The 19,949-nt window shown below is 32.8% G+C and overlaps 1 protein-coding gene across 3 annotated transcripts in view; it reads right to left on the bottom strand.

Annotated features, from left to right (window-relative positions):
• LOC149065784 (histone-lysine N-methyltransferase 2C-like) overlaps positions 1–19,949 on the bottom strand; it is a 385,748-nt gene that overhangs the window by 130,020 nt on the left and 235,779 nt on the right. For all 3 annotated transcript variants that reach the window (XM_089253606.1, XM_089253607.1, XM_089253608.1), the window contains 3 exons: positions 8,780–8,896; positions 4,988–5,037; positions 2,391–2,516 (listed from right to left, as the gene is read on the bottom strand). In XM_089253606.1, coding sequence (XP_089109732.1) covers positions 2,391–2,516; positions 4,988–5,037; positions 8,780–8,896 — 293 coding nt within the window. The remainder of the gene's footprint in view (positions 1–2,390; positions 2,517–4,987; positions 5,038–8,779; positions 8,897–19,949) is intronic.

The following is a 19,949-nucleotide window of genomic DNA, read 5'->3' as shown; positions in this document are numbered from 1 at the left end:
AACAAAGTTCATGATTTTTAAAAAGCATTCTCTAAAAAAAGAAAAACACTTAATTTAAAAGTTATTCAGTACATGAGGCAAAACTGAATATATATATATAAAACCAGAGAAATACTCACAAGTTAAGAGTTCTATATATAAGTAATAACTGACAAGCAAATATGCAGCATTGCAGCTGTCATGGCAGTTGAAAGGAGAATTTTTCAAGCACTCCGAACATAGTGATTGATAGAGGGAGATGAAAAGAAACCCTTTTTTTTGGGGGGGGGGGACAAAACCATAACCATGTGCATAGGCGTACGCAGAATTTCCTCGAGGTGAGGTTTATGTTGTTTGCGAAATAACACTATGATCCTTGTTCGGGGGGGGGGGGGGGATGAAATCCCAACTTTTCTACGCCAATGGCCATGTTTCAAATTAAAAAAAAGACAAAAAAAAGTTTGTGATATAGGTGTCAGGAGAATGCTTCTATTGCTTCCTATGTTATCACACTGTTATTACATTTGCCATCTGGCAGTCAAGTGGTTAGGGAACTAGTTTCTCACTGTGCGGGTCTGAATTTGAATCCCGGTTCAGGCATGGATGACTACTAATCTAACACTAAGAAATTCCCTGGACGGAACATGCTGATCCCTTGGGAATATGTGAAGATCACGTTATTAAAAAAATTCACTTTTTTGCAAAATAGTCCGCTTTTTTTTCAAACTATGAAAGAGTACTTGATTTTATTCTGGTTTGAATGAAGCTTTCACAACTCTCGGTTGTTGATACAGCAAGAGATGCTTCAGTTACGAGTCATATGCACTGTTCAACTGCTTGTGTGTGACATGGAAAATTCGGTATAGATGGTAAATCAGGTTCAGATAGTTTTTGTGGGTACATTTCCTGATTTTTTATGAAAGGTGGTTCAGTCACTCACACTTGATCCCATGCAATTAGTTCCGAATAGTGCTTACAGAAAAGTTTATTTTCAGAACATGGAATGCACGGATTTCTGCTTCGGACAATCCTTCATTTCTAATTTTCAGAATTCTCTTGATTCTCAGTTCTTTGTAAATGAGATTCTCATCTGAGAGTAATGAGAGCAATAAATTCTCTGGGTGGGCGTAGAGCGTTCCTTTGAATAACTGGATCAATGATGTATAATATTTCGTCAGGTAAAAACCTGGATAACTCCACTAAATTGAACAACTGTCTTGTTCCATCGGCACACAATAACTTTATCTTAATGCTGAACCACATTGGTGTGCAAACTTTCGTCATGTACTGTCAAAATGCTGAGATTTTCATTGGGCTTTTCTGTTGCAGGGTATAACCTTAAAATAGCATTAGCTATCGTTAGACACCTAGCATGCGAAAGTTTACCTGGATCACAGTGTGATAACGAAGCATGTAAATCACCCATTTCTATTGCCTGTACTATTTCCACAAGATATCTCTGATCTGCGCTTAAATCACTGTTCTCACTGTCCATTATCGGAAGGTTATTAGAGATTGGCTTAAATTTAGCAATAGGTAATCTTTCACACTTTTCCTAACTTTTTCTGATATCACCTTGAAGCCAGTGTGGACTGATGGAACATCCATCTAGATTCTAGATGCTTCACAAGATGCCTTAGAGGTAACTCACTGAAGTGAAAAAGACAAATCAGCCATCGCAAGGGATGGCCTATTTCTTTCTTTCTCTTGTAATTTGGTAACACCATTTTTATAACCAGTATTGTAACGGTCCCATCACATCCGATTGCCATCAATTCTTTTGTATCAAAATCTTGCTTCAAAAGTCTGGGATTGATGACTTTATATCCCCTGCTTTACTGCCGCTTGGAGTTATGTGACCAAGATAAATTGACCCGGGTTCCTGCAATATGGTTATGTGTTCTTCAGATATGGTTCTTCTATGCAAAGAATCACCTCCTTTGACATTAGCTAAGGTTTTGTCTTTTCTACCATGAAAATATATACTTTTGTTCTATGATGCTCTGCTTTTCTCTAATTTTATTGCTAGTATGAGAGGTTGTAGGCTTTGGGTCCACCAACTCAAAAGCAACCTGCCAAAGTATTTGTTGAAGTCACAATAAACAGTTGGTTTTGCAATCCATACTGGCCAAGCAATTTTCACCAGGTCTTGCATGTGCTCGGTTGTTCAGTCGTACTGAAGTACGTTTCCATCACTTTGCCCATTAATAATTTTATCATTATTTGTCATTTTGCAATGAAAATTTACCAGAAAGAGGCCAAATAAAAACTATTCAATAATGGAAATTAAAGCCATTCATGTAATTTAAAAGTAATCCTGAAATATCAGAGAAAAAATATTTTGAAAACTGAGAGCTTCATAACATTGTGAAATGAATATATTGAAACATAAGTTAAAAATATACTATTACCTGGATCTGTTCATCAGATGCAGCAGTTGGCAAGCACACTGTAGGCATACCTGTTTGACGTAAAGTGAAGTTGAGTGTGTTTGTGACTGAACTAGGTAAGCTTTGCGATAAAATTGACTTCTCTGGCTAATGGGAAAAATTAAAAGATTCTATAATAATAGAATATTGTGAATATTAAAATAATTAAAAAATCATATTCAAAACAAATTACATTAGAGTCTCAAAAGTTTGAGGCTAAAATTAATCAGAATTGCTGAAAATTTTCGTAATTTCTTCCAAAAACTTCTGTACATTTTTGCCCCCTCCAAAAGAACATTTTTCTACCCATAATCTGTGTCATGATATTGCCCACACATAAAATTTTTTCAACTTCATGAAAACATTGTCAACCCATAATTTATCAATGAAATTTTGAGAATTGAAAGGGCTGTTGGTCATATTTTTTTTAGAAAAAAATGCTTATTCTTTTACATGTGTCATCTATTATCTTTCGAAAAACTATTTTTTTACAAATAATGTTAAGGAATATTTATTTTTTACCTAAAATTAAGAAAAAAAATATTATTCAAACCTTTTGAAAAAAAGCTGCAGATGATATGCAATGTCTATAATAATGTAGTAAAGAATAAAATAAATACAAAAAATACAGTAGGAACTCAGTAGTCCAAACACTTTTGTCAGGATGCTTTTTTCCCCACCTTACCCACTTTCTTGCAACTCTTTTTTGTTTAAAATCACGAGAAACATTTCCAAAGAGCATTATTGTTTTGAATATTCCACTAAATTATAGATCTGTTCACAGGACATGAGTAAAAACATTCTGCTATCCATGGGTGTAGTAGCACATAATGTGTGGACAGCAGAATACTTTTACTCATGTTTTGCAAAGAGATGTATATTTGTGATAAATTCAATACAATAATGCTTTAAAAATATTTTGTTTTAAACAAAAGAGAAGTGCAACAAGAAAAAAAGAAAATGAGTGTATTCATTAAAAAAATATTTATATTTCATGCCAAAGCATATCAAAAGATACAAAAATTGTTTGTAAAAGTTATTGGGAAGATTATTTAGAATTCAGAAGGTTACTTTATATTAAAGCATCCATAATATTGGGTTTATATGAATTCCTATCTATAAATTACATGAAAAGAAATAAAAACATACAAGTTGAAAACAAATCTATTCTGCAGATATTTTTCATTTTCAAAACACTCTTGCATCGATAATATACCAATTTCTACTCTATCCACTATTGGAGAACTACAGTCGAGCACACTTATAACATAACCCGTGAATATAACACAACATACGGTTGTAAAATCATTGAAATTTGATCCATTCATGACTATATACTTTTACCTCTGTTATAACATACCCTGCTTAAAACATACTGTGGATATAGCATACCAAAAGAATGGTCTTAAGCAAGAAAATAATTTGGATATAACATACTGCAAAAAAAAACCTAGACAAATATTTAAAAAAACAGATTTTTTGTACAACATTCATTATATACGGGTGATACCTCACAGAAAGACATAAATTTCTTCAATAAACCGGAAATTACACATTGCCAAAATAGTTACATTTCTGATCAACAGACGACACTTAAATTTTTCAACTTTAGCGCTACCTGTCAGTAATAGATGTAACTATTATGACAATGAAATTTTTTGACACTTGATAAAATCCTGTTTTTCGGTGCACACTGTATCATCTATGCTTTTTGAGTTATTGAATTTTTACTTATTCTTGTTACTGTGTGATTACTTTATTGATGGCAGTAATAGTAGAATTGTTGTAAATTTATAAATCTACTCATTCACTGCTGAAAAGCTATGCTAATTCAAATGTATTATTGATTGGTGACGTGTATATAAAATATACAAACATCAGTGGGGTTTTTTTTTTTTTCAGAATAAATTGTACCATACTGTCAACTTCGAAGGAAAATCATTAGCATAAACTCAAAGAAATCATTAACATTTCCAAAAATTTCTGCATGTTATTATATCTTGTTTTCTAATAAATTTTCGAAACTTATCAGATATCAATCAAAAACTATATTCATGCTGCATTACATTTCACTTATGTGCTGCATAAATGCTTATTTTGTCAACGGAAATCTCACTAATACATTTTATGCATATATTCTATTGCTACGTGAGTTAATTTCAAAACCTTGCTTATAACATACACAGCAGTTAGAACATACACTTCTCAAATCACCTAGGGGCATGTCATAATCGAAATGGACTGTACATCAAAGCACAGAAAAAAATGAGACACTTCGTTGAAATAAGGTTATAGGATTTTTTCAACTCAAGAATGTTTATTTTTATAACTATAACTGCAACCATATACTGACCACAAGATTACTTGTAAATTAAATTAGTCAGACCTAATATTAATTCAACTAAATAACAAACTGATTCTCAAATGCATTCAATTTTTCTAGTTCTCAAGTAAGCATCTTCAACGTGCTCATTAAAATAATCATAAATAATATACAACTCCAGAATAGTAGGATATGTTAATCAATATCAATATATTTTCATCAGTTTGCTTGAATGTTGTGTGTTACGATTACTTACTGTGTCAACTGCATCATCTAAAGTACCTTTGCTCACATCATTCATGTCACCTAAAAATATATTTAAATTATTAAAATCTATTTTTTGAATAAAAAATTAAAATTAAAGTTTCAGCTCATGTAAGACCAAATATATTATGCTTTACTATACAGGTGCCCCTCCCTAAACACTTTTATATGATTAATTGGTTTCACAATGTAAGTTAAGTTTAACATGAGTAAAATAGGTATAGTAAGAAAGTTTCTTCAAAAGGATTAAAAAAATCCAGCAACAAACTACATTTTCATGATAGTTAATGAAACATATAAATAAATCTCACAAATCCCTACTATACGAATGAACTGACTTATTTTTACTCCTGACTAACTTCAAGCAATATGAATAGACAGGTTATGGTGAGTGTGGATCTTTTTTCTCTTGAAGAGCCTGGGTTACAGACTGATAAAAAAACTTTAATGAAAGAGCTGAGATTCACGTGATGAGCAGCAGTCTTTATGGAAATTGATCTAGGAAGAAAGAGAATTCTGAACATCCTTTGTAAATATAATAATTCTAGTGGATTGGTTGCATCTAACTTGGACCATTTTCTTAGATTAAAATTCTGACGGCACTGTCAATGTGATACCTAAAGAAGTTCATTAGTGAGCTCTGGCGAGTTTAATTTAGGCATTTCATGCACATTTGTTTCAATTACATCTTCAAATCCAACAGGTTTTGTCAATTCCCAAAGCAAAATATTCAAAAAATTCAGGGTGTACATCACAGAACAATCTTGAGAAGAATTCTAAAAGAGGAAAAAAATTCTTCTATACAGAACATTTTCAGCCAGCTGAAGGCTCATTGCAGAATATAGCAAAACATTGTTTTATGAACCACATCGTTGAATTAGAATCAAACTTCAGACTCAATTTTGCAGGCTGCGATTCCTTACATTAGTTGTCAAAATTGTGTTATAGCAGGGGAAAACTACTAAAAGTGAAAAACATCTGTCTGTGATAATGAAAAAGTAACTGTTTTAGAATCTAAGTAATGAATTATGACTGTAATCGTTTGAAAAATTATGAACTAAGCACAAAATTTTGTTCTGCGACTGATGCATTTATGATTAATTCATTTTCTATTGATTGAGAAACTATGACAGCTCAAACTTAAGACTGAAGAGTGATATAATCAATTAAATTTCTGAGTTCGGGAAAAACTCAGAATTTAACCCCTTAACATTCAAGGACGATATATCTCATAGTAGATACAAAGAAGTGTGTATCAGGTATTTATATATCATTACTTTTCACATGTGTGAACTTTGAATAGTCCATGAAAATGTTTTAGTTTACACAGGAGAAATTTAGCCTTTTGTTTCCAATATATCACTGAAATCAATGTTTGACGAAGTAGATATTTTAGTACATTTTGTCAACAATTTGATTTTGCACTTCCTCAATGTTTCAGTGCTTGTAGCTGGTCATTAAACTGAGATATTCCAATAGAAATCATTACTTATATAGGATTTTTTCTACTCTTTCCAAATATGTGCTTAGTTTCTATGTAGGTCTTTTAGACAGAGCCATCTTAAGAGCATCATGGCCCCCGGGCCAAGTAGTTTTTTTTAGGTCCTACCGGGCATATCCTAGAAAATTTCAACAGGATATCATTTTTGTGAGGCCCCTCTTCTCTTGAGGTGCCTGGGTGGGCCCATGTGTTAAGACGGCACTGCTTTCAGAAACTATACAATTTTCATTTTTTCAGACTTGACACATTTTTCTTCCATAATCCATTTTCCACCATAACTCAAAAATTGCTAGAGATAGGACAAGGTTGCTATGATGGCTTAAATTCCATTTAGGCTTGTCTATCACCCATTTTAACTTGACAGACATTAGAGATGTAAAATTCTCGAGAATAATCTTTAGGAGAATTATTCTCCAATATTCACTGGAAGGACTACTATTATAAATGACTTGAGAATATTCTTATTATTCTCAATGAGAATTTTCTCCAGAACTACTATAATAGATTACTGGAGAAATATATTTCTTATCTAAAATAATTATTTTCTCAAGGTATTTATAATAGTCCTTCCAGAGAATATTCTCAAGAGTATTTTTTTACTATAATACATGTCATTACAATCTCTATGAATAACTTGAGAATATTCTCATTAAGCGGAGTATTCAAGAATATTCTCTGGAAGGACTACAATTATAAATAACTTGAGAGAAGAATAAGAATTATTCATAATAACAATGAGAATATATATATATTCCCCATAAATAACAATGAAAATCACAATCTCTCTCATAAATAACAATAAGAATATATATATATATATATATATATATATATATATATATATATATATATATATATATATATATATATATATATATATATAATATAGTTATATTTAATATTATTGAGAATATTCTTATCGAAAATATTATTCTCAAGAATATTTGTAATAACCATTTGTATTATAATAAATAGTCTAGTCTTCAGAATATTATCATTGAGGAGAATATTTAAAAATTTCTCTGGAAGGACAATTATAAATACAATTCTAATATTTTCGATAAGAATATACTCATCAAGGAGAATATTCTCTGGAAGGACTATCATGAATAACTTGAGAATAATTCATATTATTTTCGAAAAGAACATTCTGCAGTAATTTATAATAGTAGTCCTTCCAGAGAATATTCTCTGTCTCTATTTCCCTCCCTGTCAAGAAGATGGAGAATATTGAAGTTTGCAGTCCACAATATAAAACTTTTAAAGCAAGGAAATGAAACCACCATGGCTGAATTGCAGAACTTTCAAAGAAATATGAGCGATACAAAATTTAAGTGTATGTACACTAAAGAAAATAAAAGTTCTGTATCCTTCTTAGAGAATGAAAGTGATTATATAAGAACAGCTTCCTTCGTCCATCAACTTTAGTTTTACTCTTTGCTTTGAACTAATATCTGAAAATTATCTAATTTTAAAATAATTTTTTCAGGTTTTAATCTTAAGGTTTCTAAAACCTTTATAACCAAACTTTTAAAACCTCTCATCATGACCAAGAGAATATTTTGAGAATAGTTGAAAAAAGTTGTTATTACAAGGTGATTATGCCAAAAGTTGTTATATTTTAAATGTTTCAAGGAATGGAAACTAAATAATATTTCATAATTTGAATAAAATTAGTAAAATTTGTTTTCATTATTTAAAAGAAAAATTAATATTCTTGATTATTCTCCAATTTTTACATCCAGGAGAATGTTTTCCGAGAATATTCTCACCTCACATCTCTAGGCAGACAATTCGCAGTTTACCTTGTATATGCCAACTTTGATTTTAAAAAGTGTTCAGCTTGCTAGAGTGTGTTACACAGAAAGATGGGTATGATAGAGTAAGTAATTATTGACTGGAAAATTAGCTGATAGATTAGTGTATGAAGAAAATTTGTGTTTATTAAACATGTATTGTCTACCTGAGGACTGGTAGTTATGGGCAAATTATGGATTCATTTTCACTATCCTACACAAATTTACATCCAGCATCACAAATAATCTTTTGGACTTCATAGGCAGGCAAGTTACAGTTTATGTGACAATCATTTATTCAATTCAATAGCATTTTATAAGCACTAGCTGAGTATCTACATTGCAGCATTTTTAGAATTTTGATCCCGTATGAAGAGATATTTTTCACTAAATACAGTTCATCTTAAGGTAAGCCAAATATTAATGTATTCTTTTTTAATACTGTTTACTCACATTTACTGATGCATCAAAAAAAAGAAACCTTCACCTGTTTCACGCTTAATTCCTTTTGGCAGACGTTCTTCAGATATCATTGACGTTCCCGTCACATTTATGTCATCATTATGATACTTTATATGTGTCTCTGAATCTCTTTGTACACAATCTAAGAAGCAGAAAAAACATTATATATTTCACATAAAAGAAAAAGATGAAAAACTGCACAGAATTGTTACACATTGGAATAATGAAAATGTTTACATATATATACAGCAAAAAACCCCTCTTAACAGACATCCCTCAGATGCGGTCACCCCTCTTTTATGTATAATAAAAGTATGTATTTAAACTATATTGTATAATGAAAGTATGTATTTCAAACTTCTGATTAATGGTCACCCCTCTTTTACGGACAAATGTCCCGGCAGTTCCCGCAAAAGAGAGGTTTTACTGTATTTTGTACACATACAGTTTTCATAGTACTACTTTTCTTCCAAAAATTTAAAATTTGATTCACTTTGATTGGATCTGTTTGATAGCACTCAATTGCAAAAATGTATGTATAAGTTTGAAATGCACTAAAACTCTTGACTACTCAAGGCTTTGTCTGGCTAATTCTAGAAAAGACCAAAATAATATGACCAAAATTCAATGACCACTTCTCAAAACAGCCAAGGGAGATAGATTGAAGCTAAAAGTTTTGCAGAGCTGGATCAGGCAGTTATGAAAGAGGATCAAACCAGTTCTAAAATTAATGCTACGGTTGACATCAATCATCTGTAATTTGTAAATATCAAACATTTATACCAATGGTAGTACTGTTGGCTTTGATTAACAATGACTAAGGATATAAAAAATATTTCATGTATTTAAGCACCTACTTATCAGATGTATTAATCAATAGAAAAAATGTTAGTAGATGACACTTATTGGAATCGTGAATGATGGGGAATAATCATTTGGGTATTTTTATCACTTTTGCAAAGTATGGAATGGACCAATATCATAACATGGAAAAAATTTTATTTATAATTATCAGGATTTTGGTTTATGTTATCAATTTTTTTGATAAAGCTTTAAGCCCCAATCTAATCAGCAGGAGTCTACAGGATTTCTATTCCTAGTGGATCCATCTACATCAGCACCATCTTGCACTCTAATAAAACCCACATCTCTGAACATCAACGCCATAGTCACCTGCAGCAAACGGAAAAAAATCTGATATTGCTGATCACGTTTTCCTCAAAAACCATGTGACATTCAGTTTAAAGACATTATATCTTCGCTTCTGAAATGCATTTGTACTTTTGTCTGAACCGCGAAGCGATAGAGATTTACAAACACAAAGAAAATTTTAATCGGTAGGAAGGCGGACAATATTCGAATAAGGCATGGTATCAAGTGTTGCAGAAGATCAAAACAATAACATATTCAAATTCTCATCTTTCATGCAGTTAGAGGCCTCTAAACCCCCACTAAGCAATCAAGAGTGTCATGTCGACCAACAGCACCAGTATTTTAGTCTCCAAGAAGGTTGCACAGTCTTCTTGCCCACGGACACCTTCATAGATGATGTTCACTGCAGTAGTGAATGAAGCATTTGCTGTAAAAATGACTCAGTCAGAGCATAGAAACCTAGAAAATTTTGATAGTTCCGTGATTTTGTAACTAACCCTTTTCTGGTTCAATATGTAATCTGCCATTCTGGCCCTTCATGAGTGCAACTCCAGCATACATGTTAGCAGATAGATCATTTAACAGATGTTAGTGCTGTACATTAGGCTTGCATGGTAATTGGAACATTGTTAAAAAATTTCTCATCATAAAAATGAGCTTTCAAATAAATTGAACATTTTTGTTATCCCCAAAGCTGGAATGAATTAAACTAGTGAAGAGATTAGTTAATACTCAGTTTCAATTTAAAAACTGCACTGCTGTTTTTTTTTTTTTTTTTTGTCAACTTCAAATTTCTCTTATCTTTTATTCCTTCCTTTTCCTAAGAGATCAGTAAACTTCAACTAAATCACCTTTACATCAATTTTAGGCTGTGTGTGGTTTGTAATTTATTGTGCGATCTGTCCAGGGAAATATTTTGCTAATAAACACATCCATGCTGGAACCGAGATTTAAACACCGATCTGGACAATTGAAAAGTAGCATGTTAACCACTTGACTATATAACAGATAGCTATATAAATAGATGAAATATAGTACAGTGTTTCTTGACACTCTCATGGCCCCTTTTGAATCATATTTTCTTCTCATAACCTATCTTATCCAGAGCCCTTCCCATCATCCCTTTATACTTATTAAATATAGTTTTTGTGCAAATTACAGTGAACAAAATTTATAAAAACGATCTCTAGACCCCTGGACTAGAGTTCAGTGAGTGTTCCTCTTATGGAGTCTCTATGCCAGGTAGTCTCAAAAACATGGTGCCTGAGAGCAAGACTTGATTTCTGCATAGCCATGTAGGAATCTTTCCCTGGCCTCCAAATTTATACATTTTTTCACTTACTAACAAAAAATATCTTTGGCCCTAGTCGGGGGTGGAGGCTTTAATTTCTCTCTGCTTTGCCCAGGTCTCATGTAAACATTGGGTCCTTCCCTCCAGGTAAAGTGATGATCTGGTTTGGAGCTCTATGCTTTGCTGGAATTAAATTTACAAATACAGTACTTACTCTCAAAAATCATAGCACCAAATCTCATTATGTGGGCCCTCTATAGACCTGAGGCCCACAGAGTATGCAGTAAGGTTGTCTGGGTTCTTTTGAAAATTCTGCTGGATTTTGAAAATAGTCACAACATTTCCTACCATATTTCACTTGAAAGCTTCATTATTTAGTTCTGTTGTGGTGGGTTGGTAAGATGCGGAGTTACAGATGGGAAGGGTTCAGGGTACATGGGTTCAAACCCACCCACCTACAGAAAAATACTTTTATGGGATGGATAGGATGGACCATGAACTTTTAGTACACCGCCAATCGACTGCTTTTACAAGGGGACACCAGTATCGATTGGTGAGGGACAATGCAAGGTTATGGTGTCGCAGGGAATTTTTCTCCAATAGGGTTGTTAATAAATGGAATAGCTTACCCCCGGAGGTAGTAAATTGTAACACAATTGACACGTTTAAAAAGAAATACGATAAACATGTTGGGGTAAATCGAGAAGCTATCCATTCTTAGAATAAGACAACCATAAGTATTCTTTATGGGCATTGTATAATATTTTATCATGTGTATATATTGTTTGTAATTTGTGTTAATTGCATTTTTAATTGGGTTGCTGTATTTTTGAAACATATGACAACCATATTTTTATGGGCATCTTTTTATCAGCCACCTCGTTGGGCATTTTGCCTGTTGTGGCGTTGTATTTGTATTTGTATTTGTATTTGTATTTCACATCTGAATTTTTTTAACAGCTCTCTTAACCAACTCTGCCATGGCTCCCTTTCCAATTTATTCTCACCCTCTGGCTTTCTTGGAATATCCCAGGACTGCAAAAAGGCTATATGGCTCCGAGAATGCTCTTAAGAACCACTAACATAGCAAATATTTTCGAAAATGTGCACACAAAAAAAGTGATGTTTTTTCAGTGACCTTGGTCATTACATTGGGCTGTGACTATAAACAAAACTTTTCTCTAACATCTCTGGCAAGCATGCATTTTTGCACCTCATCCCTCCCCTCCTGAAATTTTAAACATGAAAAAAATGAATTGGCTGTCACTTGGGATCCAGCTCCTCCTGTCGTTCCCTGGTTGCAGTCTTGGCAATAGCTCAGAGGTGGAAGTTATGTCTCTTAGAATAAAGTGACATCCCAGAACGCAACCTCATGAGAGAATGCAAGTCCTAAATGGGTAAAAGTATACTGAGTTAGTTATACTGGGGTTAGTGAATATAACTTTTACATGTCCTTCTCTGTAATTTCTGGAATTCATTTAAAAAAAAATTATATTTGACATGCTATAGTGCATTAGTGACATCAAGGGGAGGCAAGCACGAATTCAGGTCGAAGTGACGAAAGAGGTAACCATTTGTGCACATTCATAGGATCGTCCCGTATTTCACAAGAGATTAATTTTTCCAATATTAGCCTATATGGCTCTTGGGCAGGACAAACCCCACTATCGCCCCTTCTCCTCTGGATCTTCACTTGTTAGATAGGAAGGCAGTAGTTGGGAAGGAAAGGGATGTTTCGTTAGTTAGCGAATATATATTGCTTAAATTTTGGGTTCCTGGACAAGTGAATAACTTGCCTACGTGGAAATAGAGCCCTGATAAGTAAAACCTGCCTATTTAAACTAGAGGTTCATTTTTCTAGAGTTCATTTTACAAAAAAAAAAATTTTAACTCACTTAGATAAAAGAAAACTTACTTAAAGTGATGTAGAACCTAGTTCTTCACCAACGTGTCACTTCAAATTTCTTTGACGAAACACATCTTAAGCAACTGTTCTATGTTCTTTTTTGCTCAGCATAGGAGCATTTAATCATTCTAATAGTGTAAATTTGTGATTACTATTTATGTGGCAGGATTAGTTAAATCTTACGTGAACGGCAAGTAACTGTCCCATTCTCTATATGAGGATAGTATTCGGACAAAGATGAGTTGAAAATTAATTTTCACACCATAGTCTAGCTTATTGGAAAAAGTACAGGTATCGCTGTATAGTAAAAACAAGTTTTCTTTTTCTCATGTGATAAATATATACTATATATCTATTCAAAAGAACAACCAGGGAATTCCAACTACATGCATTAACTCATTGTGTGCTTATCAGCGACCATCTTTTCACAGAGTAAAACAAGACTAACTGACTCAATTATTGTTATCTGAATGCCATGTGTTCCAGTGTTTGCAGTCTGCAAAATTTTTTCCCTCCTATAGACACATTTCATTTAAAAAAAAAGATGGTAAGTTGCTAGCAATATCTATTTGCAATCCTCATTTTGAGTGTCATGGGCACATGGACATCAGGTTAGGGACCAGTTTTGCTTTGCCTAGAACTTTTAACAACATGATTCAAATCACAGGAAAGATGGGTGAATACAAGAATTGGTGGGAAGATGACAACAGCATTCGGTTAAAGGTGTCCTTTATAAGCAAAATCCTGCTTTGTTAACCCCAGGGCTAATGAGCAAGGGCTAGAAGTTTTGGGATAGGAATAGTGAGGGAGTTTTTAAACACAAATTGATGAATTGATTGGCTCTACGGTGGTGGGGGAATTAGGGAATGGTGGCTTGTATTGGATTTTCATTTTTGTGGTGCAAGGATCATTCTGGTCATGTTGTAATAAACCAAGAAAACAAACTCAAAATAAACATGGAAATTAAAATAATAATAATTGTGATTTAAAATTCTGTTTTTTTTTAGGTAAAAGAAGGCTTTAGTCAAAAGCGCTAACTTGAAAAGGGCTTTTAGTAGAGTATATGAGCTATGTTGAAATGGGGATTGGTATTGCTTCCGCACATAAATGGAACTTTGGTTAACAAGCTTAATTTGTTCCGGCAATGTGCTTGTTATCCAAATCGCTCGTTATTCTAATCAAACTTCCTCATAGGAAATAATAGAAACTTGGATAATTCGTTATACAATTATTCATTCATATGAAAATGACTGACAAAAACATCATTCACTCAATGATGCAACACAATAATATAGTAAATAATACAATAAAATATTTAAAAATAATCCTATAAAAAACATACAATATGATAATGTTTACAACTTACTCTAAACAACCAGAGAGAGGAACACTATCATTTAGGATGGCTTATGATAAGTTTTGCATTCTTCACTCACCGACTGTAAACTTATTCTTTTTACGTGACTTTAAAAAGGAACCCTATCTATAACTCTTGCTTTTGCCTCTTTTTTTTGGAAAATAGGAAATCACACTATTGTTGGACAGATTTATTGCTCACAATTTTTTCTCGTAATGTAAATCATTGCTCGTTAATCGAATCGAAATTTATTCAAAATTTTTGCTCATTATGCAAATTGCTCGTTAACCAAAGTCCCACTGTGCATCCATTGTCCCTAATGTAGGAGGTCAAAAGATGTACCTTTCTCCCTGAATTTACAACCTTTTCTATACTCAGTTTATAATGTCCTAATCAGGCCAAAGTAGCCACTATGATCCAAGTACGTGAGGAGTTGCTTTCACTATGGACTTACTAGGTAATGGGCACTAATGTAAGGTAGAAAAACCCTTTAGTTCTTGGTCAGTTTCTTTTAGTTGATCAACATGGAAGACAGATGACAGCACCAGCAGAACATGAAACAAGCGCTACTCTTACAACTTAAATATGGTAAGTGCAGTACACACACTCTGTAACACACATTCCAGCACGTACCAATTCAATTGAAATTCCGCAAAGGTGTACCACAAGAAGAATATAGTTAAGTAGTATTAGTTGATCAAGACTCACGATTCCTCTATAAAGGCCTTTCTCAAAAGATCAATAGTATTTATGTTTAATAAAAAGTATGTGATCATTATAGAACAATTGACTTGACATTTTGAAATGGCTGAATTAGGGGAAAAAATGTGTTAAAAATGATTTTAACTTGAAGAAAAATTCATTTCAGAACAGTATAATACTAAAATTTAAAAAAAAAGACACACACAGAAAATGAGTCGGTGGAGTGCAGCAGCAAAATTAAACAATTTGCAACCAGATATATTTTTAAAAAAACGAAGCTGTCCCATATTTTAAATGAACCAGAACATATGGTCACAATATTTGCTTCTGGGTTCTTTTTCTGGATATAGTTTTCAAATGGTTATTGTTATCAAAAACCCTGAGTTGCAATATGATCACATTAAGAGAGCATACACTGTTTTTTGAAGAATTACTATGAAGGACCATAAAGGGAAACATGAGTAAAACAAAGAAAACCAGGAGGAAACTTCAGAGAATAATATTTTTTATGTGGCCAAGAACATGTTGCAAATTTATTGTCCATACACAATCCCTGGTCTATCACCATACAGGCAACTTACCAATTTAATACTGTTTGAACTAAAAAGACCTAGACTATGTCTGAATTTTACTTTTGTAAAATTCAGACATAGCAATGACCTAGCAATGTTATGTGCTGCTAATGACTTTAAAGTTTAAAGTGAAACTTTTCCAAGGGTAGAGCAGCTTACTTCTCTAGCCTGTTGTGACTGTGCTTATTGTATTGAATTGCCTCATTTTGTGCATTTCTGACAGTGGACGAGTTAAACCAACCCCATAAAAATGTGTCATAACACATTTCCATTAAAACTTTAGAGTACTTTTAATTCTGTTCACAAGTGTTTTACAAAGATCAGCAAATATTTTGAACAAATTTTGACTTGATAAACAAGAAATGGCTTGCAATATAAGTAATTTAGTGCAATTCAATAGAAACAGTGGGTATACAAAAGCATCCTAGATAAGAGCTAGTCTGTGTAAGAGCCATGAAATACTTAAATGGTTTAGGGCCCTTGTTTGACTCCAGTCAAATTCATTAAGATGCCGCTTACTACAAAAGAGAAGTGTTATTAGCAAGAGTTATTTAAGACTTTCTCACCCTCTTGTGTGTTTACCGAAGAGGGGATTTCAAAGTAAAGCTCCAGCTGTTTCTATCATTCCGAAAAATCTATGTGTCTTCAATACAAAATATAAATGAAATAAAATAATTTAAATTAATCTGCAACTTTATCTTCAAAAAGAATTATGGTTGGCATGAGGAAAATTGTTGTGGAATGAATTATTTACCACTTTCAATTATTTTTTTCAGTAAGTTTGATTCTTTATAAGAGTGTTTTGGTTTATGAGCATGTTTGCAGAACAAATTATGCTTTAACGGGTGAACGAGACATAATCTGCCAAACAAAAAAGGGGGTGATAGACGAGCCCAAGTGGCACATGAAACACCATATAGCAACCCTGTCCTCTCAATAACCATTTTTAAGTTATGTGGATAATGGATTATGACAGAAAAATTTGACAAGTCTGAAAAAAATAAATTTGTGCAATTTCTAAAAAACCTACATGCAAACTAAGCACATATTTGGAAAGTGCAGAAAAAATTCTATGAGGTGTCACCATTTCCATCAGAATATCTGGATTTAATGGCGAGCTACAAGCTCTGAAAAACTGGCAGAGTGCAAAATTGAATTGTCTCCAAAATCTATAATCACCTATTCCACAAACACCCTTCTAGCTACAATCAGTCAAATTTACCAAAAACTTGTCTATTGCACCAGCTTTCAGAACATACCATAAACCATATCAATCTTCTAGTTCAGAAGAAATTTAGCCCTTTGTCTGCAAAATGAAAATGCATTACTGAAATCAGCATTTTTTGGCATAGACATTTTAGTAGCTTTTGGAGACAATATGTTGCAATTCACCAACATTCATTCTCTCAGAACTTGTAGATCGCCAGCAAATCCAGATATCATGTTAGAGGTGGTGTTACCTTATAGGATCTTTTCTGCAAAATCAAATTGTCAGCATAATCTGTAACCCATAGGCGGAGATAGACTTGAGAGTCTGGGGGGGTGGGGGGCACGATTATCTAAATTCATATATACATTAGATCAGTCGACTCCACCTTTGATGCTGATTCAGAATTTTTGATGAATATCTTCTTTGACCAACACCAATTTCAGTAATGCATTGTGAACAAGTGGATAAATTTCTCTTGATCCCCCTTACAACACTGATATGCATACATGCCAACCTTGGAACTAAAACTCTCTGTAATGGAAATGCTCCTCAGTGGGAAGGGGAAATCCGCCCCCCCCCCCCTGAAAAAAAATCAATAATTTTTTAATCATGGTTTTTTTCCCTTAAATTCAAATAAAAATTTTTTTTTAATTTTAAAAAAATATCGTAAATCTGACATTCTATATAAACTAGCAGTAATACCTGGCCTTTCCTAGGTTTTTGTCATATACTGCGAGCTTTAAAAAAAATGACAAACCATTGTTTGGGAACCAAGGTAACAAAAGTAGACATTCCGAAAATCATTGTTGCTGGATAGTTTTTTGATCCTATCGGGCATTTGCCCAACTCTGGAAAACTTTCAAAGTAGCCTATCATTTAAGTTGGGGGCTTGTTTGGCACACATATAAAATTGGGCAAAAATTGGTATGAAATTGTAGATTTGTATAAAGTGCATACACATAGAGAGAACCTATTATATATTTATCCTCCCGAGACCCATGCAAAATAAGATATGTATATTCTTTCAAATACTAGTTTTTCTGAACAAATGGGCATTATAAATAATATTTTTTTTAAAAATCAAGAAATTTAAATGTTTAAATTTTGCTGGGGAGCACATCCATTTGATTGGATGTTGAGATCATTAACCACAATATAATAATAAGAAATTTATACAAACGCATCTGTATGCAAATCTTTATCAGTATAGTGCAAGTCAATCACTAATAAAATTGCAAAATATAATTACTTTTAAATTTGCATTAGAAGAGTTGATTATTAATAATTAGCAAATGTTGATTATTAATAAAATTTCTTTAAGCATTATGAAAGTCTTTGAAACGATTTCTCACAGCAGTAATACAAAAAAACATGGCAATCTGTACAACAAAATTTAGTTTTTTACTACAGCCAGTATTTCTGGCAGCATGCAGAGTTCTTGACAACAAAAAGCTCTGGCATATGTCTGACTACTTTTTGTCACGATGGCCATACTAATCAAATTTTTTTTGAATTGGGATGCAGCTCTTCATCATCTGACGAAACAAAGTTTGTAGTTTTTGTACCATCTGCAATTAGTTTTTCCACAATACTTATTCAATAGTCCATAAACTTTAAATTGGTCTTTTTTCTGAAACCCATCAATCTCTCGCAGTCTCTTTTGTATTGCAACCATGAATTTGCTGATGCCAAATCTATCATATGAATAGTACCTTTACTGTCCATTCTTTTGTTCTTGTTTTTACTCTCTGATAACTAATTGTTCTGTCAACCATATCAACTCCACCTGTTTTCAAATTATATACTCCGATTATTTCTGGCTAGCGGACATCAATATAATCCTTTTATTTTTTAGAAAATCTCTTGCAAGTATCTACAACATCAATAGAATGATCTGATGAGATCAGGAAAAATTTAAAACTAATTTTTTTTTCATAGCACTATTTCAGTATCCTGTAAGATTGACTCGAGCCAAAGCCAAATGGCAGAAAGGACTCTGTCACAAAAACAATTTTGGCCAAAACAGGGTACTAGCAACCACAGATAATTGTTTTCTGTCTTTCCTCACAATATAAATTACATTCTTTTTTGGAGTCCTCAACAGTCCAGTCTGTCAACAATGCACAGCAAATTATGCAGATGCGTAAATTTTTTAAGAATGACGCTCTTTCAAGACACTTCCAAAAGCATGGTGTAAATTACATCGTCCAATGTTAATAAGTCAAGGTGAACTGGATGGTTTTACTGCATTGTCCTGTTTTTAAAGGGATTTGTTTACATTTTTCTGTTCAATGTCAGTGCAATTGTTTTTGACAAATCAAGCACTTTCATTTCTAGCTCTTTCCTGAGCATTGTACATATTTTTTATGCCTCAGCATGCCCTAAAAATACAGAAGACAACTGAATACTATTGGGTAGCATCACCAAACTAGAATATGCCTATGAATCCAACTGCTTTGTAAAGCAAACTGTTGTTTCACCTATATACAAAATGTGCATCATAATTTTGAATGATGAATGTTAGTTACTGTCCAAGACCATGAACTAGTGAATATAAAATTATTTTTTTCATCTAGACAGAAGTTTTATTGACTACTCTACTTGCTAAACACTCAAACTAAGCAAATGAAAAATTAATAAACCAAATGGTTCACATACATTACTCTCGAAATAACCTTAAAACAATACAATTTCTGCTTTGGCAAAATCATTAATTTCAATTTATAACATTTGTCAATATATCTATGATTCCTTCCTCAATTAAAATCAATTACACAAATTTTGTCAATAGGATTTGGTAAAAAAGCACGGAAAGTAGGACAAACCAAGAAAGTAAAACAAGTGGGAGCCCTGTATGTATATATTTTTTAAATGAACTAGTAGCATTGGCTTTTGCCATTTAAAAAGTTACTTTAGCTATTTCTTCATATTCTCTACACATTCATATCTTTACACGCACACAGTTTTTCCCACTACATTTATTTTACAAATACAAATGCAAGGCC

This window comes from Pholcus phalangioides, unplaced genomic scaffold, assembly GCF_987345545.1.
Source record: "Pholcus phalangioides strain wild (caught in Gottingen) unplaced genomic scaffold, Ppha-v1.0 ptg000039l_1, whole genome shotgun sequence".
NCBI lineage: Eukaryota > Metazoa > Arthropoda > Arachnida > Araneae > Pholcidae > Pholcus > Pholcus phalangioides.
Note: the sequence above shows the minus strand (reverse complement) of the source record. Positions and strands in the feature narration are given on the sequence as shown.